The sequence below is a fragment of the Gasterosteus aculeatus genome, chromosome 8 (assembly GCF_964276395.1).
Source record: "Gasterosteus aculeatus chromosome 8, fGasAcu3.hap1.1, whole genome shotgun sequence".
Classification (NCBI taxonomy): Eukaryota; Metazoa; Chordata; class Actinopteri; order Perciformes; family Gasterosteidae; genus Gasterosteus; species Gasterosteus aculeatus.
In genome coordinates this window covers 14,116,278-14,141,666 of record NC_135695.1, presented here as the reverse complement: position 1 = coordinate 14,141,666, position 25,389 = coordinate 14,116,278, and the positions used below count along the sequence as shown (strand labels likewise).

Genomic DNA, 25,389 nt, shown 5'->3' with positions numbered 1-25,389 from the left:
CAAACACCCTCACGGCCCTTCGCTCCCTTCCAATCGCTCCATCTTCCTTTGCCTTCCACTGCGCCGCTCCTCCTCGTTAAACCATAATGCTGTTGTGATGCTCCCACCGTTTCCATGCAGAACACCTCCCGTTTCTTTTCCAAACAAACCCGCAACAGATGCTCCTTTTCAATGGAAGTGAATACAGCGGGGAGCCTTTTGCGCTCCAGGTTTCCCATTATCAACCTACAGACTGGAGAAAGGTTTCTCCGCTGCTCCACTTTCTTGATACAGAATGTCCTGTGGATTTTCCTGAGTTGTTTTTTGACACTGTCTCCCCCCCCTTTTACTTTTCTCGTACAGTGAAAAATGAATCCTTAATGATACAACGACACAAAACAGTGCGAGGGCTGCACGTGGGGGGGGTCATGAACAGTGAGCCTTAAGTAAAATTCACAAATGTTCAAGTGGAGGGTTCACAGAAATCTATTTCTAAAATGACATGTAAAGTAATGTAAAAGAAAAAGACACAGTCACTCTCCCGGGATGCTGTCCTGTCAAGCAATAACAGCATCTCTGGGTTTTTTATATCAAACATATAACAGCATATGGCACATAAACATACACAGAGGAAAGATAAACTGCATCTATTTGTAAGAGCATATTTCATTATTATGACATGATACATCACATACATGCATTATGTGGGGTTCAGTGTCTGCACTAATGCCGTTCCGTGCACATCCAATTTCCAGTATGTCTCCTTGCATTGTGTGTGTGTGTGTGGGGGTGTTTGTCCATATACTGTTTCATTTATCTTGAAAAACAGATGGTACATGGCGGGGGTATTCCCCTTCATAGCAAAGCTGCCTTCAGACTTGGAATGACACCCAGAGGGTTTTCCATAAGCAAAGTGATAACAATCTACCAAGTCAGTCAGCTTGAGGAGATAATAACTATTGTTAGAGTATCGTTGCCTGTTTCACAGATCCCCAGCATGCTTAAACACATGATGAAGGAGCATGTCTTCAAAATTAGCTTCAGAGAGCTTCTTCATACTATCAACAAAAATATCAAAGGACACAAAAGCTTGAGGGGGATCAATTGAGTTTATCCCTGAATCTAATGACACTAGTTTATTATTAGTTTCTGTCGAGGTTACTTAAAGTTCTGTTCACCATAAATTAATTTAAGGTTGATGAATGACAACGATATCTATTGTTTGTTCCATGGTAATCCCAAAATGCAACCCCATATATCTTTAAGGAGTCTTGGGACCGCAACAGATTAAAAGCTTTGATCGGAAAGGACAAAGAGAAAATTAAGTGCAATTGTAAATCTTGCACAACGATTAATCTCGTTGTAAATCAATGCCAAGAAACTTGACCCTTTTTCAAATGACCTACTTAATTCATTCTGGCTTTCTAAGCAGAGTGTTGTCCACTGGTGCGTGTCTCTGGGGATGACCTCTCTCTAAACACACACACACACAAACAAAAGCACAACTCTACGTACATACCCTCAAACAAACACGCAGAGCAAGTAAACACACACATAAGCACATTCAAACAAACACGCACAAAGTCATACACACACACACACACCTGCAAACACTTGACCATATCGCTCTTTTGCAGTGGGTGATTTATTACACCGAACTAAATACCCATTGACACCTCATGCTTTTAGCCATCCCATTGACCTGGTCGGAGATTATTGATTCCCTCCAGCAGCTTCGTCTTCGCTCCCGCCGAGCCATTCTTTTAATGCAACGGAGGAGCTACGCCCGTTCTCCATCTCCCACTGATAGCCTCCAGGGTCCTGGATGAATAGACTTGTTTCCACCACATCCATATCACAGCCTCAATTAAGATGCTCAGATAGAAACAAATGACTAAATGTGTGTCTTCAATCAAATGTTCGGAGGCAAACATGGGTCCTTAGAGCGTAAACCATTGACACTTCATTTGTTATAGATGGGTCTTGGCATACTAGTTAAGCATGTTAGTCTTTCAGGGTGACAGGAGGGGTAAGTGATGCGACCAGCCTGGAATCAAAAGGTTGCCGGTTTAAGCCCATAGATTTAGGTAGCAAGTCCAATGAAAGCCATGTATAGGAGTAGACACTTTTACCTGAAACAGTACTTAAGCTTTTTTTTTTTATTTCTCTAGTTTGATGCAGTCAAATGTAATCCCCCGCTTCTCTGTCATGCCTAATGCAAAACACTTTGAAACCTGCTACATATGCAAATAACCTTTTCAGGCCTTGGCTTAGTTAAAAAAGAAATGCACTCTGTTTGTGTGATAGGAAAGGAGAGCAGATCCCTCAGCACACACGCACAAAGATATATTATACACACAGGAATTTCTATTTGAAGTGAAACGATTTAATCTTGGTGTCCTCGTTTGAGATTGAAAAATGCATTAGATGTGTTTCACAGTGAAGCTTTTAAGTCTAGTTTGCTCACGCTTATTTAATGAAGCTGGTAATCAAAGTTTAGAAAATTTAATCCCATCTTATCCTGAGTAATTCACCCCCTGGGTACTGTAGCAGCATTGAAAGAAATAAAGGAGTGTAAAAGATGAAAATCATGAAGGTTAACCGGCATCTTCATTAGAGGACGTTGCGATCATTGCTCTGTAATTGAAGCGTAATTGGTTGTGAAGCAATGTGACTGCTACTTCCAAACAGATATGAGGTAAACATGCTGCAGCGGCTCGGTGGTGAAGAGGTGACAGGTGGCTGTAATTGAGATGAATTTGCAGTCCTTGTTCCCGGCTCCACTAGCCAGAGATTAAAAGTGTAGCATGGCAAAGGCAGGGGGATTTATGGAAAATGGCCCTAAAAGCTGAAAGAAATGCCTGAATATCTGTCAAAGATATCAATACACCTTTACAGCCTCTAATCGGTTCATGTTTCTCTTTTCAGTGGGAAGAGGTCAGTGGCTACGATGATGCCATGAACCCCATCCGGACGTACCAAGTGTGCAATGTGCGTGAGCTCAACCAGAATAATTGGCTACGCAGTGACTTTATCCCACGAAAGGATGTGCTGCGTGTCTACGTGGAGATGAAATTCACAGTGCGCGATTGCAACAGCATTCCCAACATACCTGGTTCCTGCAAAGAGACCTTCAACCTCTTCTACTATGAGTCAGACTCAGACTCAGCCACAGCCACCAGCCCTTTCTGGATGGAGAACCCTTATGTGAAGGTGGATACCATTGCCCCAGATGAGAGCTTTTCCATGCTTGAGACTGGGCGGGTCAACACGAAGGTTCGAAGTTTCGGGCCGCTGTCCAGAGCCGGGTTCTACTTGGCCTTCCAGGATCTCGGCGCCTGCATGTCGCTAATCTCAGTGAGGGTCTTTTACAAAAAATGCTCCACCACCATTGCCAACTTTGCAGTTTTCCCGGAGACGGCGACTGGGGCCGAGGCAACCTCCTTGGTCATTGCGCCGGGCACGTGTGTCCCCAATGCTCTGGAGGTGTCCGTGCCATTGAAGCTCTACTGCAATGGAGATGGCGAGTGGATGGTTCCTGTAGGAGCCTGCACGTGCTCATCTGGCTTTGAATCAGCCATGAAAGATACCCAATGTCAAGGTGAGTGTTTTCAAAACAGGTATTTTAACGCTCGGTGTTTGTCACGGTGGATTAATCTGGAGGTTAGAGAGACTGGTTTTAACAACGCACACCAAGGTCCAAGCCCAATGTTAACTGCTCCGCCTAACAACTCAATAAATTGTTATAAATCTACAGAACAGTGTGCACATTTTTCACATCAATAAGACGGCGGTTGGGGTTGGGGGTCGGGGATCCCTAAGGCGATCAATAATGTATCACATTATTACTGCTGAAAAAAGTCCCATTTGCATTTTAGGCACATGGGATCTGATGGATCTGATGGCATGGTGAATGAATACGTGTGCAGTAAGGGGTCAAAGTCTTGTCCTGAAGGACCCTTCATTCTCACAAATGGTTGTTGTGGACTGATTGTTGTTGAGATTGAAGCGCCATTGTTTTGGATACAGGTCGCAGCCTCCATCACCCGATTTTCCGTCGGCCCCACACGTTTGACACATTAATCCAATGATGACAAGGTAGAATCACACACACTAGAGGTACACACTAGATGACACCGTCAGCAGGCGACTGTTCTCTCCTCTGACTTCGCTTTAGCTCGGCAGCTGGTTGCTAAATAAATGGAAATCCAGGGGAGGCTGTTTGTTTCTGAGAGGCCTCGTGACGATTTCAGCTCTGATGGAAAACATGACGGGTTCACAGAGGTTTAGAGCAAGGTGAATTTAAACAGGGGGGGGGGCTTAACTGAACTGCATTGCAGTTGACAGCATGGAAGAGGGCGAGGGATAAATGGACAATGTGTGTGTGTGTGTGTGTGTGTGTGTGTGTGTGTGTGTGTGTGTGTGTGTGTGTGTGTGTATTGAGGGTACGGGGGCGTAAAATTAGGTTTGGGCTGCGCAGGTCAAATGGAGAAAGCAGAATGTGACGGAGAGAGGGAGAGAGAGAGAGAGATAGATGGTGGGGAGCAAGTTGGGTTATTCATCAGCGGTGTTGAATGCATGGTGTCTGCCCTTGTACAGTTTGAATGTGGTCAGCCTGCCCGGGTTCACAGGGCTCATTGTTCTCCTCGTAGCGTTTAGAGACGAGGCTGAGAAGACTTTTAAGTTAAGCACTGATGCTAGTGATCATCCGGAGAGCGGGTGGATACTTTACACTGTCAGCTTCTGGCAGACCCTAAATATGTGTACTCACCTTTAGACAGAGAGTGTGTATGAGTGTGTGAGAGAGCCTAGTAAATCTAAAGCTTGGTGTATGTGGTTAAAAACTAATTTGTTTGCTCGTGGCAGCTCAAGGTTAAGGCCCTGGCAACTGGGCCCGGATAAAACATACTCTAATCAAGCCTCAGTGGAGACCACGGCGGATAAATCTACCGCGTTCTTCTCTTCTCCTTTCACCCCTCCTCAGGTCCACTCTCCTCTCCAAACCCATTTCTCATCATCCTTTCACCATTACTCTTCTCTTTTTCTCTTTTTTTCCCTCTGCTTTCCTGACCTCGTGCCACCTTTTTATTTCTGCTAGTTTTTCCTTTCCTTCTCTTTTTCTTCTCAATTCGAAGGACGCTGCTCTCATTAATAAGCAAGTTACAGTGAGGATGTCTGCATATTTATTAATGGATGAGCCGTTTTTTGCCCTTCCACTTACTTGTTTGCTGCACATTCTGCACCCCGAATATTCTTTACTTTTCTCGTCATGCACCATACTTTCCAATTTCAGCATATATTCTAATCAGTTCCTTAAGCTCTATGTTCTGCATGAACATAGAGCTTATGATAAGACACAGGGGAGTTGGGAAGGCTGCTGAATTAGCATTTTCTATGCCTCCACCTCTTTCACCTCCTCCATCTCTCCTTCCCTTTTGCTCTAGTCCCTTGTATCTCTTTCTTCCTCATTCTTTCTCCATTTTTATAAGAGGAAATTGATGAAAGGTGGAGGATGACCCCTTTAATCACTGGAAGTTATTGATCAGCACTTTCTAGCTTTTTTTAATGGGACCGCTTTATCAACTTCTTTCATTAGGCCTACATGTTAGAGAACTCTCCAATCTCTCTTCCCTGAGAAATTGCTGGTAGTTGACTTTGGTCAAACATAAAGGGAGGGCCTGACAAGAAATGGAAGTAGTTTTTGCCGTACCTGGTAAAAGTCAAGGTTGTTTCTTATCTGTTTATCAAGCAGTATTTCCCAGTATGGGCCAGTGGTGTTGATGACTCTGATTAATGGTGGAATAACAAATACACTCAGTGCTAATGTACACAGTGTAGTCGACTGGTGGGTTTGTGCTAATATTGAACTTGGAAAAAAAAGAGAAAAATAAAGAAAACTGGGAAGCAGCCGTAGCAGGAAGTGGTCCGCTAGAGATTTGACCTCCAACCTTGGTTGTTTTCAACAGGGAGCCTTAAACCAACGGCAGAGCCATCGCGAGGATTATTATTCAGAGGGACAAACATTGCAGTGTGTCCTTGACGTTGACGAGCTAACGCGCTAGCGGGTCACCTAATCAACTGGCCCCTGTAAACTTTTCCAGTCTTACCTGCTCTCGTCTTTATTAAGCACCGCGGCAAAGTCATTCATCTTTTAACGAGACAGTTTATCAAAGATATGGCGCCTGCCAAAGTCGCCGCCGTCTGTGTTCCCCTCCGTATCCGCCGCCTTATCACCTGAGTTATAAGGCCAGCACTGTTTTCATCAGATCAACCAGGCTTTACCAATGGAGAACCTGTTATGATTAACGTATGATGAAGGGAAACTTTGTGTTGGGAGTTTTCAAACACAGAAGGACGGAGCCAAAGGTTTGTCAACACGGTGTAAATTGAAGTGAATGGAGGGAAATTGAGGCATGGATGGTGCGTGTGAAGCTACATCCGTGGCTGTGTGTAATTCGTTCCTCTGATTCTCTGTATGCATGTGCATATGTATTTCATAACTGACGGAATTCAAAAGGAAGCACCATGCCAGCGTTTTAGCTCTGAGGGTTGTGCATGTAATTTGGGATGACAGTCTCATAGTGTGAGCATGGGTTTAAGCAAACAGCTACATGCTGCACAAAACCTCCTCACCACGCTTTTCCCACTACAGTTTGCCGTAGATGCTCTCTCTGTCGGGGGAGAGGGGAACATGTGGGCTTGTGGGGGGGGGAGACAAACCATGTCTATGTGCGTATAAACAAACACGTGCTAAAAACATCAAATAGGTGGTTATAATCTATGTTATATAATCTATATATATATATCTAATCTATATAATCTATAATAAATGTTTACCGGTGTACTGGAAAAGTGTTACCAATACTATAGTTAATATGTTACTCCATGTTTTGAATGCCCGTATACTAAAGATAAGGATGTGTAAAAGGTGAATGTAATACTTGGGCTCAAGTGCCTAATTGAAAAGTGTTATTATAAGAGTTTCATTGCCTCACAGTTTTGCTTTATTTTGTTTTACATCAGCTTGCAGCCCTGGCACCTTCAAGTCCAAACAAGGAGACAGCTTCTGCTTACCCTGTCCAGCCAACAGCCGGGCCAGCTCCGGAGCGTCCAGTGTTTGCTCCTGTAGAAACGGTTACTACCGCTCAGACGCCGATTCCCCCGACTCCCCCTGCACCAGTAAGTAAAGACTGCCCGATAATAACCAAATGTTTCAAAGTCACGCTGATAGTGTGAAATGCTTTTATTGCAATCTTTGTCATACAAGACAGTAAGGGATTCATATTTTATATTCAATCGTTAGTCAAATGTACGTTTAGCCATGAAATAAAATAATTTACCAGTGACATAAATATTCTGCCAGATTCGTTGGCTGATAAATGCCCTCAGTTGTAGGTTCCCACACGCACACACATTGCAAACAAGTCTGCTTGCTTTCCCAACGTTATCCAGAACGTTATCATGCAGGCCCTTCCCTGTCTGCCTGTCAGTGAAGTGTATCTCTTTGCGATGCTGCCCTCCTTTTACAGACACACTGAAGGATTTTTTATTGTTGCAGTGCCTTTGTTAATAGCAACACACACACACACACACACACACACACACAGACACATAGGAGCTAATTCATGCGCTGCTGAAGGGAGAAGAAGATCCTTTTTTCTGTTGCTGGGGTGGGGGGTTGATTCTCCCACAGTGCAGTAAGAGATAAGGCTCCAGTAATTGGATAAGAATTGCTATGGCTCTGCCAATAGTTGGTCTCGCTCGTTCCCCCCCAGCACTTCACTCACAGACACAGACTGGAAATGAGCATCCAATTTAAATTTGAACTCCTTTTCGGGGGGGGCTGCTGGAAAAAACTGTTATTATGTGGAAGAACATCTTTTATTTCCAGTTAATGCATAAAAAATGTACGGATAGCACACCACAAGGAATATTCTTGGGTCATGGATCTCATAAATACGACGTATGTAAACTGTGCTTTGCAGTATGAATCTCTGTCTCTCATTAGTTTCTCTACAAGACAAATCTTGTAACAGCTATTGTGCACGGAGACTAAATTCATACTGATTCCAAACCTATTCTCCTCATCTCATCCTTGCTTTGCTTCTCTCTCTTGCAGCCGTTCCCTCCGCTCCACGCAGTGTCATCTCCAGTGTGAACGAAACCTCACTCGTGCTGGAATGGAGCGACCCGCGGGACCTGGGAGGCCGCGAAGACATTTTCTACAACGTCATCTGTAAGAAATGCCTGCCCGAGCGGGGAATGTGCTCACGGTGCGATGACAACGTCGATATCTCGCCACGGCACCTGGGCCTGACGCAGCGCCGCGTCGCTGTGCGCAATCTACAAGCCCACACGCAGTACAGCTTTGAGATCCAGGCCATGAACGGTGTTTCCAACAAGAGCCCCTACACACCCCAGTTCTCTGCAGTGAACATCACCACAAATCAAGCCGGTAGGTGCAGGCTGCAGTCCCGTTGGCTTACCTGTCAAACTTCAATATTCAACTTGTAGGCACGGCCGAAGGCTTGAAAAGGATGCAAGACAATGTGTTCCGCGCTGAAGAAGGAGAGATCAATTTCTTCTGTGCACGTGGGAGTGTGTTACATATTTTCCCTTTGAACAGGGATTGAGAAGGAAGACATTCTTCTGAATGAGCTTAGAAAGGGACCTTTTTCACACGCCCACAGTGCGCTCTGTACAAACACCGCTGCAAATAGCAATAGCGAGGCAGTCTGCATTCAAAGTGTTGAACCTTCAGTATTCGAGCTGCCCACTGGTTCCAAGACACCACTCATCCAGCCCTCAGGACCGATAGGAGTCAATACTGCCTACAATCTTATTTAATTAATTAAAAAACATTACATTTCAGGATTAATGGTGGAATTAAAAAAGATTGATATGTATTGAGGTTGGTGATGGTTGTAGCTATAGTATTTTTACTCAATAAAATTCAGCAATTTTAGTGCTGTTGAGATTAATTTTAACTAGTTTCTCTCCGTCAAGGTTCTCCCAGGGCTCTTTTGTTGAGCCTTGGATGTGTTTAATCTTTATGTTAAATTTACTATTACTGCAGGGTCAGAAACCCAGCATTGTGCTATGCTCCTTCCCTGATCATCTCTCTCCTCTCTCCATGGCCTTCTCCTCCTATTTCAGGGAGGCCTTGTGTTTTGGGGTCTAAGACCCAAAGGCCCTATAGGGCCCCACGTGAGGGCCTCATTGTTTTACATGCCGTTCAGCACTGTTCAGATGGGGTCCACTCTCCATCCGGGGTGGTTTGGGGTCAGTTGCTTGCAAAAAACAAAAAGCGGTGAAAGGATAGGAGGGGGCAAGAGAGCATCATCTGTGATCAGATAATTCCTTGGTGTAGTCCCAAGACCATCCCTTCGTGTGCATTCACCTTTTAAGAAGCAAAATAAATAATAGGGCGGCGATAAGCCCCAGGGGCCACCTCCATGGTAACTCCAACGTCTTCACCCGGAGGAGGGCCCCTAATCCCCTGGCTGGAGAAACCAGGGGATAGGTCTCGGAAGCATTGTCTTCTGGGGGGAGAAGGGAGACATGGTGGGCCTTGGTGGATAGCATAGGGGGAGGGAATGAAGAAGGTAAGGGAAGGTTTGGGGCCCAAAAAGAGCGAGAGAGAGAGAAGCAGAGGGATGTCTGGCCACAAACACAGCTAGTAGAGGGAGAAAGGAAATGCAAGGGGGAGGATGAAAGAGCTAAAAGTTGAGGATTAAAAAGCTCAACGGAAGGGAGAGGGACTAAGACTGAGAGTAAAGTGGTGAAAAGAAGGATAAAAAGTGAAGAGCTAAAGAAGTCTTGTGTAGGAAATAGTGAGAACGTTGTTCTTAAATAGAAGTTGCAGGTGAAGATTGACAGCTGGTTATGAAAAGATTACGATGGTGATGCAAACGGGGAGTGCAACGGATGAATTTAGAAAAGGGGAAAGAGAGACTGAGACAACACGCCATTATTATGCACATGTGGAAAGCATTAGAAGCCCAGGTGGGAGGGGTTCCAGTGTGTTATATGACAACAATGCATGTCTATTTATCTGCAAATTATATATTATATTACAATAATATATATTTTGAGTGTATTAAATATACATTAATGAATAAAAAATGGATATGACGGGTAAATTTACCAGCGGAGGATAGCTGAACCTTTCCCAAATATTTCCTCAACAGTTTGGAGCAAAAGTGCAGCTGTAGTTAATCAAATGAAAAGTAAAAAGTCTGTACGCGTGCTTGCCCCCAAGCCTGCCTACAGTTGGTGTATGGTAAAGGAAAAGGCATGTACCAGAAACGTATCTCTCATTTTCCAGTGTGATTCTCTTGTCACAGAAGAATTAGATATCCCCTCTCCCTCCCCAAGCACTCAGAGGCAGAATTTGAGCAATAGTGGAGAATGGTTATGCATACTAACCATCGGTCAAAGCTTTTCACTAGCCCACAGCAAAGACTGTGTTGTTTTTTTTGTGGACACACAAAGGGCAGAGGGTTTGAAAAAAATACATAACATAGAAAATTATAACTAAAGCGGAATTTCCTTTTTTTTTTGTCTTGCCTTTTTTAGCTCCCTCTGCAGTGCCCATAGTTCACCTGATGGCGGCCACAGTGAGCACTATGAGCCTGTCCTGGCTGCCTCCAGAGAAACCCAATGGAATCATTCTGGATTATGAGATTAAGTACCATGAGAAGGTAAGCACCAATGTAAATCAATCCCTGAAATTCAATCTAATTTCAATGACTTGCATGGTCTCTGTGTCATCTGTGTTTCTGCTAATGTGGAAAAACAATGCCTCAGCTGATAAACACAAGGTTTCAGTGAGGCAAGTCACCATTTCCAATTTTGCGTGATCTCATCCCATCATTTTATCCCTTCTTCCAATTCTCTATTTCTCTCCTCCCAATCCCCTTTCATATTTATATTCTGCTCTGCCCTTTTCTGAAGCCCTAATTCCATCTCTCTCTTGCCCTCCCTCTTGTCCTTTCTCAATCCACACATTACAAAAGTTCTGGATTTTTTTCAAAGGCCCAGAGAGCTGTGTCTGGATCTGCCTTGGAGAAAGAACAAAGTCCCTCAGTGTATGTCACCTCTGTTGGTTGACATGTCCTCCTCCCATCGAATTAACACAAAGGCTACAATCTGTCTCCTTCCATTTATCTCTCTCTCTCTTCCTCTAGTCTCCATATTGCTTTCACGGCCTGTGTGGTTAGATTGGTGTGTAAGGGAAAGGGAAGAGAAGGGAGAACACAGGGGCACACTGTTTTGCATCGTTTTGATTGCTGATGCCATATTACTTATCTTTGCCTCTGCAGGATCAGGGCGAGGCAATTGCCCACACTATGACTGCACAACGGAGCAACGCCCGCATTGAAGGTCTCAAGGCCAGAACCCCCTACGTGGTACAGGTCCGTGCCAGGACAGTGGCCGGTTACGGCCGTTACAGCAGCCCAGCCGACTTCAGCACCAACTTTAAAAGTATGTTACTCCCATATCTACTTCCTCACCCACAGGGGTATATTTGAAATATTTGTTGTTTTGCCGCAATACCATTATACACCTCAATAGTGCTGGGCATGAATTTAAGAACATAATGGAGTCTCAAAGCTACCATGCCTATTTATTCCAAAAGACTGAAGTCCTTGTTAAGAAACTGACTTATGATTTGGTGAAAATATACTGGTAATCAGACAAGGTATCAGCTTCAGTTCTTCTCTACATCATAGATATCATTAAGCAGACAAAAACATTGCTCACATTGTGCTTGATGAAGTCTAAAGAACGCAGGGGCGTGGTTATATTTAGATATAGGAAAATACTTTCCGGCTAGTGTGTTGTAAATGTATGTGAGCAGCCCTCCTAACTAACCACTTTTTCCTCTTTGATCCCCAAAGATGACGACCAAAAGTCATGGCATGATCAGCTGCCCCTCATCGTGGGATCAGCCACTGCTGCCTTCGTCTTCATCATTGCAGTCGTGGTCATCGCAATCGTCTGCCTCAGGTCAGGATACAATTAACTTTATCAGCCACGCTGACTCGTCGACCGCAGCATATGCTCATACGTGAGGACTTTCAGGGAACATTTGTGGAAAAAAAACAATATTAAAAAAAAAGGAGCTAGCTTCAAATGTCAACTTTATTTGCATGTCCTCCAAACCACCCGAGAAGAGTCTCAGCGGATTGTTGTGCCACCTGTGAGCCCCCTGAATGCCAGATTAGCCTTCTGAATTCGTGAATAGTAAACAGCTTTGGCCAAAATGCTACTTTGCTCACTGGACACAGCATGGTGGAGCAGCTGTTAGGCCTGATAGGTCTGTCCCCGTGGCACAGCACTCACAGACTCCACTGTGCGTTCGCCCGACCACAAAGAACCCAGATGTGGCCGTGTCTGCTGAGCCCAATTGACTGGGATGATGCAAGCGGCTGCTCACCTTTTCAAAAAGCCTGACTCGTTAATTCTTTCACCATTCATTTGTCAAGCAGGAAGTGCAGTGCGTGTGTGTGCATACGTGTGAAAGGTTGGCACCCAACACTGAATCGCGCCCACCAGGGTTCTCTCCACCAGCCAGTTCAGGCGGCCGCTGACAAGCGTGGGCATCGGTCACGCTAGACTGAATAATAATCTCCCTTGCTACCCAACCTCTCGCTCTCGCTTGTTCGCTCACTTCTCTTTTTCACACCGCTACATTGTGTCTCTGTCAGGGTCCGGGCTTAGCTGCTACCCCGACTTCCACGGAAGAAAAAGAAGAAAATAGTAGTGATACAAAACACAGAGCTTTGGCATATTCCCGAACCAGATTTGAATTTGAAATAAGATGCAAATCACCACTGGGTATTATTGCCCTGGTTACTGGTTAGACAACAAAGGAAGCAAATTAACATGTTATTTAAGAAAAAAAAACCTACCCCCCTCTCTCTGTCATAATCTGTGCCACCCCCCACCGAAAACAAGATGTGGATACAGAAACTAAAAGAACAAAAAGAGAGCAGGGAAATGGTGAAAAGGGAAGGAGAGAATGAAGACAGCGATAGATATGAGGGGAAAAAAAATAGTGGTGTCAGTGTGATGTCTGTAGGCTAGAAAGGCGATACAGTTGAGTTTGCTGTTTGAGTCTCTCTTTTGTCCTGTTTGCTCATTTTTAAGGGTACCGAGAGTAAACGACTTTCACTTGCTGCTTCGGGCAATAGTATGATATCTTTTTTTTGTTTAGAACCGTGTTCCAGTCCCCAAGTATGAATATTTGTATCACCGGCCATTGATCCAATCTTTTGACACACAGTGTATTCTTTTCTTTCCGATGCTGCATTGTAGTGTGGCTACATCTCTGCAGACATTATTAGGGATCTATTTTCTCCTCTCCCCTTTTGTTCTGTTCCGGCATTTGCAGCCTGCTGCTTGGAGACCACGTGACTCACTTTGTGTTTTCATCTTGCTCGACAGAAAGCAGAGAAACGGTTCTGAGTCGGAGTACACAGAGAAACTGCAGCAGTACAGTAAGTCTCTTTGCCGAAATGCCCCTCCTTTTTGCATCATTCTTCTTCTGCGCTTCTACCCTTTCGTTACTGCATAGCAATGGCTTAGCTTCCTTAACCACTAGAGAATAGATCACGTTAATTGGTGTCTAGTGCAATAGCATTTGCATTGATCTATCCTTTGTTGATAGAGAATGTGTATTCAGAATATTGACGCCATAGATTCACTTTCCTGTTCTTGCTACTGAATCCCCCATAGTAACACCTGGAATGAAAGTCTACATTGACCCCTTCACCTACGAGGATCCCAACGAGGCTGTGCGAGAGTTTGCCAAGGAAATCGACGTCTCCTGCGTGAAGATCGAGGAGGTCATTGGCGCAGGTAACCCACCAAAGCTCCTGAGCTACAGGGGGAAGACTGCTAGTCACCTCCAGGCCATACCGTTAGAGGACTTCACACCAAGCGGTACTTTCACTCAATTCATCGCTAGTCCTCTCCTTGCTCCCCTTCCCTCACACACTCGTTCATGTTAGGAATCCTCTTTCCAGCTGTACAGATGTCTCCAGCACTCTATGTCTAAAGCATTACTAGCTGCAGTTTGTTCTCTTTAAGTTAGCGTCCCCTTGGGTGTCTACCATGATTTGTGCATTTAGAGCAGCTGCAACCCTTTTTGTATGGACGATTATAATTTCACCCATTTCCTTTAAACAGAGTCCAATCCTGGATTGACAAAAATTCTAAGTGAGAATAAATAATGTAGTTTCAATGATAATGAAACCACAGTCATTTCAATAATTTAAAACTTGATTCTAATGGAATCAGATTTGGCCCAATCAAAAACTTCAGCCCCATGCAGACAGGTGTTGTTTTGTTAGGGGAGATGGGAATCACACAATGAGTGTGCTTTAGTCTCTTTTCTCTTTTAGTAATTATTACAGCCCTGTTTTTTGGGATACTTGCTGTCTATGCTTTCTCCCATTGTATTACTTATAAAGATAGATACTTTTTATGGTATTTGTGCACAAAGCAATTCCTGCTACCAAGGAGAACGGCTAATATTCCCCTCCTGCATCCCCCTGAAATATAGATTCCTGTCTGCACGGGGTGTAAGATAAGAAAACATTTCTTTTCTAGGACTGTTAGTCTCTGCCCCTGCCCCCATTTTAGTGTGAACCTCTTTATTGAAGAGTGCTTCTACAGGATAACTACTTTCAACCCTTGTTTCTGTCATTATGTGATTGTGTCTCATCCTTTAAAAACCCTCCTGAAAACGATTTTTTTCTTGATAGTAAAGTATTTCATGTATACAATATATTTGATAGTAATATTTCTGATTAAAAGCTACAGGACTCTGCCAATTGAGGTTGAGTTTTCTTAGCATTGTACTGAGCCAAAATGGAGGACGTTGTGATGGCAGAGATGGGAGTCCCTACTACTGCTTCTGCTACTACCATTACTACTGCTACTACTACAGCTCTTCTACTTCCGAGGCCACTACTTGAAACCCGTCGCTTCCCAGCATTCGCCTTAAAAGTGACGAACCCTCAACCCCTGTCTCCCCCTGTTCCCCTCCTCTCCTCTCCCCCCATCCTCAACCCAACCCTCCATCCCCTCCCCGCCTTCCCCCGACCTCCCCCAACATCGCTCCCACGGCTTGATTCCCCTCACATTCCTGCACACGCTCGGCGTAGACGCTAAACGTAAAGCGTCCACAACCCCAAGGACCCCCAAGCTTCTGTCTCCACCCATCTCCTCCTACTGTGTCCGCTTTTCTAGGCACCCTGAAGCATAGCACCCCTGTCTCCCCACCAGATTCACGCCCCTCCCCCCACCTATCCTCCTCTGTCACCCCCCATCTCACGTTCCATCAGCGCGCTTTTTAGACCATTTTTCACCTTCCGAATACGTTTTTTCTTTTCTTCAAATCATCTCACATTTCATTTTTATTTCTCAAACTCACCACGCTGTTTCTTTTAATCCGTAGCTTAACAGCACGGCGTCTTTGTCTGCTCGCCCATCACCACCATCCCGTGACACTGGCCTAGAGTCCTATAGCTTATCTTGCAGTTCCCTCTGACCCACCCCTCCTGCTACCCTTCCCTGGCTCCTTGGTTCTAACCAGTTAACTGTCCCGTCTCTTCCCCCACTGTCCTCCACTCTTCCATCGTGCCTCTCTCCCCTCCCTCTCTCTCTCTCTCTCTCTCTCTCTCTCTCTCTCTCCTTCCTTTGCCGTTTCTCTGTCTGGCTCACGTCGGCTCTCACAGGAGAGTTTGGAGAGGTGTGCCGCGGTCGCCTAAAGCTGCCCGGGCGCCGGGAGATCATCGTAGCCATCAAGACTCTAAAAGTGGGCTACACTGACCGCCAGAGGCGAGACTTTCTGTCTGAGGCGTCCATCATGGGTCAGTTTGACCACCCCAACATTATCCGCCTGGAGGGTGTGGTCACCAAGAGTCGGCCAGTGATGATCGTGACCGAGTTCATGGAGAATGGAGCGCTGGACTCCTTTCTACGGGTGAGGAAAAATAAACGTCCCACACTAGCACTATACATACAAGAAGCAGATCTAATAACAGTTACGCCCAATAAAACATGTATCTGTCTTTCATCATCAATGCAGCTCCATCCAGCAAACTAGTAAATCCCAATCAGTTTTTAATAATCTCACTTTCTTTGGAGCCATGAAAGGTCTTTTTAACCACTGCTGCAGATTCCACAATGGTTATCTGACATATACTGCTTTCAGGCAATTGGTGACATTTACAAAGAGCTCAGTTCCCAATTTATCACTGCCTCAAAGTCACATCATACACTGTCTGCCAGAGAAAGGGTAAGGGAGGAGCGGAGGATGGATAGGTTGCAAAGAGACATTTGCAAAAAGACATTACAGTGTAAAGTGAAAGGAGATGAAAGCTGCATGAAAGAGGGCATATGCAAAGAAGAAGTACTGTTGCTATCAATGGCAGAATAGCATATAGGTAAGAGACATAAAGGTAAAAGGGAGGCTAACATATACTGTATTCCTTTGAACATGGAACTTTAATCTCCTATCCAATCCATCCTTGTTTTCTCTCTTCCTCTGCCAGCTCAACGATGGGCAGTTCACAGTGATCCAGCTGGTTGGCATGCTGCGTGGTATCGCAGCAGGCATGAAGTACCTGTCGGACATGAACTACGTTCATAGAGACCTGGCTGCCCGTAACATCTTGGTCAACAGTAATCTAGTGTGTAAGGTGTCTGACTTCGGCCTATCTCGTTTCCTCGAGGACGACCCCTCAGACCCCACGTACACCAGCTCCCTGGTGAGTCAGAGAGAGAGTTTGTGGATGCGCTTTGAGGTTTTCTGTTCATGTTTGGAATCAATGTTTAAAGGTGCTACATGTACTGTTTTAACATCAATACATCACCAATTATGTTGAGTATAGCCTTTATAAGAAAATGATTAGTATTGCCAATATGAGTGTCTCTGTTCCCATGTGACATGACTGTGGGAGGAGGGGGGGGGGGTTCTCACTGTTGACTGTAGGTAAAAGTGGAAAAAATAAGACCAATTGCAGAGACATTTTGCAATATCCTTTTCTGGCATGTATGTAATAAAAGGTTGATTAATGCTCCTATTTGGAGACCAAGTACAATACATGGGATAGGGACCATTGTCAGAAAGTTACATGAACTCTGGTAAAAAATAAAAGCCACCACTGTGGCCCGGGAAGACATGGTGTTATATTTATCTATAATGCATAGTAATTTAATTTAATTGTTTTTAGACTGATATTAATACACCTAAAAAATGTGATTAAGGGGATTAATAAAAAAAGATCCTTCACCTGTCTATCTAATTTGGAAGAGCTTTCTTTACTTTATTAGACAATGACAACGTGAAATGCAAATCACCTCACCTAGAATTCAATTTGTCGGATAATTATATGAAAGGACACTACGCTGGTGATATATATTGATGTTAAAAAGTACAGTTTGTTGCATATTAAATATTCTTCTAGCATCACATGTTTGTACATTTCATTTTCTGTGACTCCGTTAACCTTGTTCGTTCCTGGTGTTTGGGTTGTACAGCATGCGTCCATGCGTTGTGCATCAACATTTCCCTTAGACTGTGTTTTTCTCACCCTCTCTCTCCCTCTTGTATGTGTGTGATTCTGTGTTTGTGCTCCATCCCTCCAGTATTTCATGCTCACCTACTCATTCGCATATCCACAGGGAGGCAAGATACCCATCCGCTGGACGGCTCCCGAGGCGATTGCCTACAGGAAGTTCACCTCCGCCAGTGATGTGTGGAGCTACGGCATTGTCATGTGGGAAGTGATGTCCTATGGCGAACGGCCGTACTGGGACATGAGCAATCAAGATGTAAGCTGCTACAAGGATATTTTTTCATAGTTTGATATGTTTGACATTACACTATCTACTAATATTTGTCTAAGAAATGGTAATCTGTTGAAATATACATTAACTAATTTTTAGAAGTTTTAAAAGCATTTTTTAATTTTTGATTTATTTTATCTATACCCATCCACATCTTTCGGTTGTTTCTCGATCCAATTTGACCTGTTTATCTCTTTCTCCATCGTTTCCCTCTCTTCTGTCCTCCGTCACTCGCTCTTTCCATCCACCCATCTCTATCAATGTGTTTCGTTGCCTCTGCACTGTAATCTGTGATTAAGAGGTATTGAGATTTCTCTACCATCCTTCCTCAGGTGATAAATGCCGTGGAGCAGGACTATCGACTGCCCCCACCCATGGACTGCCCCACAGCACTGCATCAGCTCATGTTGGACTGCTGGGTCAAAGAGAGGAACCTACGACCCAAATTCACCCAGATTGTGGCCACGCTGGACAAGCTTATCCGCAACGCCGCCAGCCTCAAGGTGGTCACCAACAGCACGCAGTCCACTGGGTAAGCTGCAATATGATTATTTTGATACAAGAAAGGGATAGGTTTACACTAACACTCAGCAAAACCCATCCAGATAGGCATTAATGGCAAATGTTGTATTATACGAATGATCAGTGGGGCTGGTGAATATAGGAAGCAACTTTGACTTTGACTTTGAAGCCCTTGATGGGTTTTAGTCAGTGGGTTAGTGATCTTCATCAAGGGCAATAATGTCACATTATGGTCATCGCCTAATGATATCAGTGCTGATGGCTTTCTAAAAATCTTCTATGGTTTTCTTAGGCCAAATGTTGGAGAGCTGCGGACTCCTGTGATAGATTACAGTAATAGGTCATTAGTTTATTGAATGAAGTCACTCGACTCTCCATCCGTGAGAGTACTTTCATTTGCACCTGAGCCAGACTAACCGCGATAATGATTTCCATTGTGCAAATATTTCTTATCCAAGTTAATACGGTGTACGTGAGTCACTCTGACTCAGCTGTAACAATCTTTTGACTCTTATAAAGTGTAGACTTTCTCCAATACAACTCACAAATGCAGCCTGGGCCATTATGCAAATCCAAATTACCATCACTCAATAGAGCCCTTAAAGCAACTACTCCGCCAACTGGGAGCTTAATCAATGGTGTCACGTCTACATTTAGCTGTACTACGGTCCTCTGCAACCGGTTTTCCTAGAAAGAATTTGGAGGATAGAAGGTGTAGATATGGGGAGAGAGTGACAGGGATGACCTACCTATCTGTCCCCATATCAGGGTCTTTCTGTCCTGAGGGAGGGCCATAGACAATCCTGGTTTAGGCTCATGGGGGACACAAGGTCTCGGTTGGCCGCCAGATTGACGTTCTTAGAAGATTAAGCTTGCTGTTAATTAGCTGGGTTAAGGGGATGCAAAAAAAAAAGATGGGAGCGCCTTTTAATTAGCCACTAACGAGATTTTAAACGGGCCAGCGGAGAGGTGGCCTCCTGCCGACAAACCTAACAGGGGAGGAGTGAGAGACAATGCCGCCATACAAGGGTGGCTGGAGGTTAGCTAACACTGTCTGGGTTAAAAGTCCTTTGATTGTGTGGGTTGTGTGCACTTGACAAGACAAGACGTATCGCATTGTAGGTGTAAAGTGGAATGAGCACCAGAGGTTTGGTGATTTGGGGCTTTCTGCAACATTTGTGCTAAAGATCGACTGTTGAGCATAGTTTGTAAACGCAGGCATTCACACTTTCTAAACTTCAATGCAGTAAAACAGTTTAACAGAACCTTTGGAGACGTGGACAGTCCAAGCCATTGTCCTTGAATTTAATTATTGCCAGGAACTGTCTAAACTAGCTAGCGAACAACATTAACCAATTTTTCTGCTCTCTTTCTGTTTTTATTTGCTTGTGGCTCACATGTGGCCTTTAACGGTCGGGACCCTTTTGAAGCCAACCTCAGAGGACTAACAATCCTCCATTAAGAGTAACAACGGCCTGAGGCCTCGGGCTCCAAAGCACAGGCCTTATTAAAAATCCCTCCATCTACACCACTCAATGGACCCTCTGTATCACTATTATTAACTCCCCCTCCGTGCCGTTTCTCTTTTATCCCTCTTTCTCTCTCCATTCCTTTTTTAATTGTTAATGAATCTAATGCCATCAAAAAGGATGACAGGGATCAACAGAGCAGAGAGGAGGGGAGACAGTGGCGCTCATTCTCTCTGCACGCTCCCTCGTCTGTTTCTCCTCCCTCTGCTCACCACACCTCCCTGTCTGCCCTCCACCTTCGTCTCCTCTCTTGTTTATCCGCTCCACCTCTTGCTGAGCTGGAGCACAGTTTTATTAAAACCCCCAAGGTGGCCTCTCTATCAACATCATTGATCAGCACAGGGGTTACTTTTTTCTTTAAAAAGGCCCTTTAGTGCCGTCAACAGGTGTGCAAGAACACGCAAAACACATTTTCAGGAATACACACATGGAGGTTTGTGAGGTCCTTTCATTGTTGCCAGTGTATACAGGTTCGTGCCATCGGTGTTTACATTCCACAGATGTCATGACGCATTATCGCAGTATGTCTTCCCATCTCAGTGGGATTGTGTTGCCCTTTTGTCTAGCCAACATTGGATGATGTGGCTGTAAGAAAGTATGCATTGACGATGAAAAATTCATGGAATGCCGGAACAGGTTTAAACCACGCCTGCGTGGTTTTTCTTTCTGTTATCTCGGTCCCCGTGCAACAAAGACACATCTCACCGAAAAACAAGAGCTATCCAAAAGGAAACATGATGCATTCTTACATTACCGATGCTGCCAATTAAATGCATTCACGATTAAGAACAAACCCGACAATGACAGCTGTCTATAGCAAACGATTAGATTGTCTTAATTTGAAATCTTTGAAATATTTCAATAAGTGTATTCATCATTCAGAATCAAATTCTGAAGCCTCTCCAGCTTCAACGCAAGCATCCACCACCCACCACCCAAGCCTCCAGCCAGTCTCTCCACAGTCATAAAAGTGACACCCCCTGCACACCACTCCTTACATAGTGGAAGAGAGGAGAAGAGAGGAGGAGAGGTGGAGAAATGGAGAGGTGGCGCTCAGTGGGGGGCGTTTGGGGTTTGAGGTTGGCCTGCAGAGGCTGTAGAGTGACGACCTTAACCCTCTCTCTCTCTCTGTTTCTCTTTCTCCCTCCTCCCCCCCCCACCCCCCCAATGTAGGGTATCCCAGCCCTTGCTTGACCGCTGTGTGCCAGACTATACTACTTTTACCACTGTGGGGGACTGGCTGGACGCCATCAAGATGAGCCGTTACCGTGACAACTTTGTCAATGCCGGATTTGCTTCCTTTGACCTGGTGGCCCAGATGACAGCAGAGTGAGTGAAGAGTGGATGCAGCTACTCAGCCGTACATGTATTGACTGGGCAGAGTTGGAGAGCCAAATAAGTGTTATACAGATTTACTTTGAGTGAACAAAAACAGTCAATCATGTCAGTCAGTCATGATACGATGTGGAAAAGAGGTATTATTGTGTTGCAGCAAACCCTCCCCCTCTTTTTCTTTAATTTAGTAGGTAATCAATCAGGATAAGTTTGCTGTAGACTGGGGAGGATTGGTTAATCTCCAGAGGACCCACAAAAATTACGTTCTTCAGCTCATGCACAATTTACTAGTGTAAAACAATTTTTCCGCGAGCGATCGTCCCTCAACTATGATGTGCGGGTCACCTTGACGATCATCAACCTTCTGCTGTGTTTACAAACAGGAAATGATGTAAAGGAAGTCATGGGAATTGGAGGCCAGTGATGATCAAATAAATTAATTAGGGTTATAATGATAAATAAATTATCCTCATTAGCTGCATAATAGGCAATGGAGGTGGGGTAATTTGTTTCAATTTGGCCAGGCTGACAGGTGTGGTGTACTGTGGCTCTCTGTTGGCCTTAATGGTCAGTAATTCTTCTAATGGTTCCCATTTATTATCATTTCATCCTCCATCGGTTCACCAATGGGGGTGACGAAATATGAAATATATGAAAATAAAAAATAAAAATAACACCATTTATTAGTGTGAAATTGCGGTGATGCGCCCTTATTTTGCTCTGGAGAGGATGGATGTGCATTATGGACTGAATGTTTTTGCACGTGTCTGCTTGCTCATTTTTGAGATCAGATTGGGCCACAAAGTCATTGAGAAAAGGAGAGTATACGGTGAATGTGTTCAATATTAGATCAACCAGTATTTGTGTGTGTGTGTGTGTGTGTGTGGCAAAGGCCCAACAGCCCGCTAATCGCCGCTCCAGACGCTGTCCGCTCACTCCCCAGCTATCGACTGGGGAAATCAAACAAGCGAGCGGAAAAGAAAGGTTCTGGTGATATAATTGTACGGCGTTAAACCAACATGGCCATGACGATTAGATTATGCTGACGGACTAATGACGGCCGAAGCAGGTGCGCTCTCCCAGGCCGTTCCTACCAGGGTTTAGTGATGTCAACGTTACACTATGTCAACATTTCATATTTTCTCACTGCACCTTCAACTTACTCTAGATTACACCGTAGCCGCTGTGAGCCCTCGGCTATAAGACTCATTTACACTTTCCAGTCTTATTTGCTGTAGTTTTTCCTGGATATTTTTGAGCTCTGAGAAATGATGTTTGCAACAGGGGCTGAGCTAAAGCTGATTTACTGCTACACAGACCCGTCCTAAGTATGAATGACAGGTCCCTAACTGAGTAATCTGTTTAGTATCTAAAAAAAAGAGAAAATGCTTGGCTTTCCGGTTTCCATAGCGGAGGCAGGCTGGTGTGAAACCCGCCAGCTGCCGAACAGTAGCTAAGTTTGCTCTTTAATCATTAACTAAAACATAATGGCTCGTTGACTCTCCTCTTGCCCACCTGCCGGGCAACACAAGTATGTTGCATTAAGAGCCACGTTCACTATAGCTGGATGAGTGTCTCCTTTGTGTGGACATTCCCTCTGGATGCCAGTTTATGGGTGATTTCCAAGGTGCTGCGACTGTTTGCGCCTGGTTGAATGTGTGTTTACTTTTGTGCGAGAAGTTAAATTTGCCCTTCCACTTTAAACATGTGATGTTAGTCTGGTTCTTTTTATTTATATATTTAAGACTCAGCCACCTGTTCTTATTTTCTTCTTTTTCCTTCTGAATCCACAGGGACCTGCTGCGGATAGGGGTTACGCTGGCCGGCCACCAGAAGAAGATCCTCGGTAGCATTCAGGACATGAGACTGCAGATGAACCAAACACTTCCCGTCCAGGTGTGAGCGACGGGACAAACAGATCGATGCAGTCGAAGGACAGCGAGATAGGAAAGTGGGGGGAGGAAGTGTGCCAGAGAGAGCCATTGGAAAACCCTAGCTGCCTGACCCATCTCTGCCCATTAGACGCTACGAAACTGGCTTGCAGTGCCTCTGACTATTTTTTTGTCGTTATTTCACTACCACTTTCACTTCCTGTTCCTGCTTTTTTTGTTATTCCTCATTTTTTTCTTTTTACCATCCAATCGGAATTTGTGTGTTTTTGGAAGAGGAGAAAGAGTTACCCCCCCCCCCCCCCCTCACCCCTCCCCCCCAACCCCCTTCCCCTCCTCCTCCCCCCTTATATTCCATGCGTGCCTCACCAGCTCTGGTGTGGGTTGACAATTGCATGCATGTGTGTTTTAGTGAGGTTGGCCTTAGCCCTGTAACTGAAACGTCACACTCTGATCCTCACTCGAGAGCCCATCCCTCCGACCCCTCAACCCAGCTTTGATGGACATCATATATAGTAAAGGCCCTAGTATAAAAAAAACGTGAAGAAAAGGTTCACAAAAAAAAACAAAAAGCAGAGGTGTTTTGCACCCAGAAGAAATAGAGGACAATTCTTTCCCTGATAGAAGTTGTGTAATTGTGCACGTGTGTGTCGTTCTCCATCTTCATATTGAAGGTGTGTGATGTATAAAGGGCATTCGCTGGAGACGGGCGAGGTACAAGAAAGAGGAGAAATGATGGGCTGAGATCAAAGGTCAAGTAGATGATAGGGATCAAATAGGTCAAAGGAGGGCAGCCGCATTTTTGGAGACTTGTTTTGGCTGCTGAATCCTCACGAGGTCACCAGATGACCTCTTTACCCTGACCTGAAGTGACTCAGAATAGCTCCAGAGCATCATCAAGTGTGTTTTTACAGATAAATGTTTTATTTTTGTTTGTCCACACACCTTTTTTTCCCTTTTTTTGGCTTTCTTACACATTTTTGGGAGATTTGTGGTTTTAAAATGGCCGATCAAACCCACGTACCCCCACTGGACACTTTTTGTGATTACGGGGAGACAAGGACTGTGGCAACAATATAGAAAGACCACTCGGCCTTTTGTGTGCGTTTTTGTATGCGTGCGTGGGCATGTGTGCGTATATGTGTGATTAAGTGTGCTTGGGTGTGTGAGTATGTCAAGTTGCACACAAGTATACTGTACAATACGGCTTCCGCTATTTGCCACCGTGGAGAATTAACGCATGAACTGAACCGTGACAAGGAGCAAATATATCTGAAACAATTACGCTATATTCTGTGGACAGCTGTTAAACATTCTTTTTTATTGAATCCAAAAAAATCGATTTAGGGGACAAACTGAGAGAAACTAGGATGGACTCCTTACCTTCAACGTACTATTATCCGAATTTAGAAATAATCAAAACCCTTGTTTTAATTTCTGGAAATCCTGCCCTGTATGTATTTATTTGTACCACCCCCACAAACACCCCCCCCCCCCCCCCCCCCCCCCACACACACACACACCCCACCAACACCCAAATGGACAGTATTTGGGAAGGACTTGATACAATCAGAAGGAAGAGAAACTCCAAGAGGATTCACCTTTATGAATTGCTGAGTATTAAACAAAAAGGAAATGCATATAAATTGGATATTGTATTTTTGTTGTTGTTCTAAACAGCTTGTACATGTTTTCTAACAAAAATACGATAAATAACAGAAGAAAAATGGTGTTTTGACAAAATGGAATTGTTGTTGTGAGATGTTTGATTCAGAGTGATATCAACAGCAAGTACAGTACTAAGAGAGAGGATGGGGAAAGTCAGGTGGCAGAGGAAGAGAGTTAACAGCACTCGTGGGTTAATAGCATGTCACCCTTTTACTCTTCGGCCCGTTGTTGTGTAAGTATCTGTGCCCGATTGTTCAAGTTTATTTGTGCCAGCTGAAACAGATATTAGGCTTCACCAATCCGTCGCCATTCATCTGTGAAGCACTTTTTTTTTTCTTCTTCAAATCAATCACCCCTCAAACAACTCAAATGTGGCATGCATGAGTTTTTGAACTCACTTGTGTTCAATCACCTCCAACAATGAGATCCTTCCACTCCATCTTACGTTGAACTGTTAAGGCGCATTTAGGAGGATTGTCCAGAGGTGATGGAGCCTACCTGCAGAATCACTTTGATTGCAATTGAGTTGGAGCTCCACAGTTGATCCGTTGTTTGCCTGGCTGCAACGGGATCCTCAGCAGAGAGTCCGGAGCTGTCAAGAC

At 44.5% G+C, this 25,389-nt stretch overlaps 1 protein-coding gene across 7 annotated transcripts in view; it reads left to right on the top strand.

The window, feature by feature from the left end:
- Window positions 1-24,862, top strand: part of ephb3b (eph receptor B3b) — a 53,142-nt gene extending 28,280 nt beyond the window's left edge. The window contains exons 3-16 of one of the 7 annotated variants that reach the window (XM_040184135.2): window positions 2,908-3,580; window positions 7,003-7,158; window positions 8,099-8,434; window positions 10,558-10,682; window positions 11,304-11,466; window positions 11,883-11,991; window positions 13,432-13,484; window positions 13,723-13,845; window positions 15,729-15,976; window positions 16,548-16,763; window positions 17,680-17,829; window positions 18,177-18,376; window positions 21,069-21,224; window positions 23,024-24,862. In XM_040184135.2, the coding sequence (XP_040040069.1) occupies window positions 2,908-3,580; window positions 7,003-7,158; window positions 8,099-8,434; window positions 10,558-10,682; window positions 11,304-11,466; window positions 11,883-11,991; window positions 13,432-13,484; window positions 13,723-13,845; window positions 15,729-15,976; window positions 16,548-16,763; window positions 17,680-17,829; window positions 18,177-18,376; window positions 21,069-21,224; window positions 23,024-23,132 (2,817 nt within the window). In that variant the 3' untranslated portion in view covers window positions 23,133-24,862. Of the gene's footprint in view, window positions 1-2,907; window positions 3,581-7,002; window positions 7,159-8,098; window positions 8,435-10,557; window positions 10,683-11,303; window positions 11,467-11,882; window positions 11,992-13,431; window positions 13,485-13,710; window positions 13,930-15,728; window positions 15,977-16,547; window positions 16,764-17,679; window positions 17,830-18,176; window positions 18,377-21,068; window positions 21,225-23,023 lie in introns of all 7 variants that reach the window. The other 6 variants (XM_078108288.1, XM_040184134.2, XM_040184130.2 and 3 more) reach the window with 6 other exon arrangements.
- The last annotated feature ends 527 nt before the right edge of the window (window positions 24,863-25,389 follow it).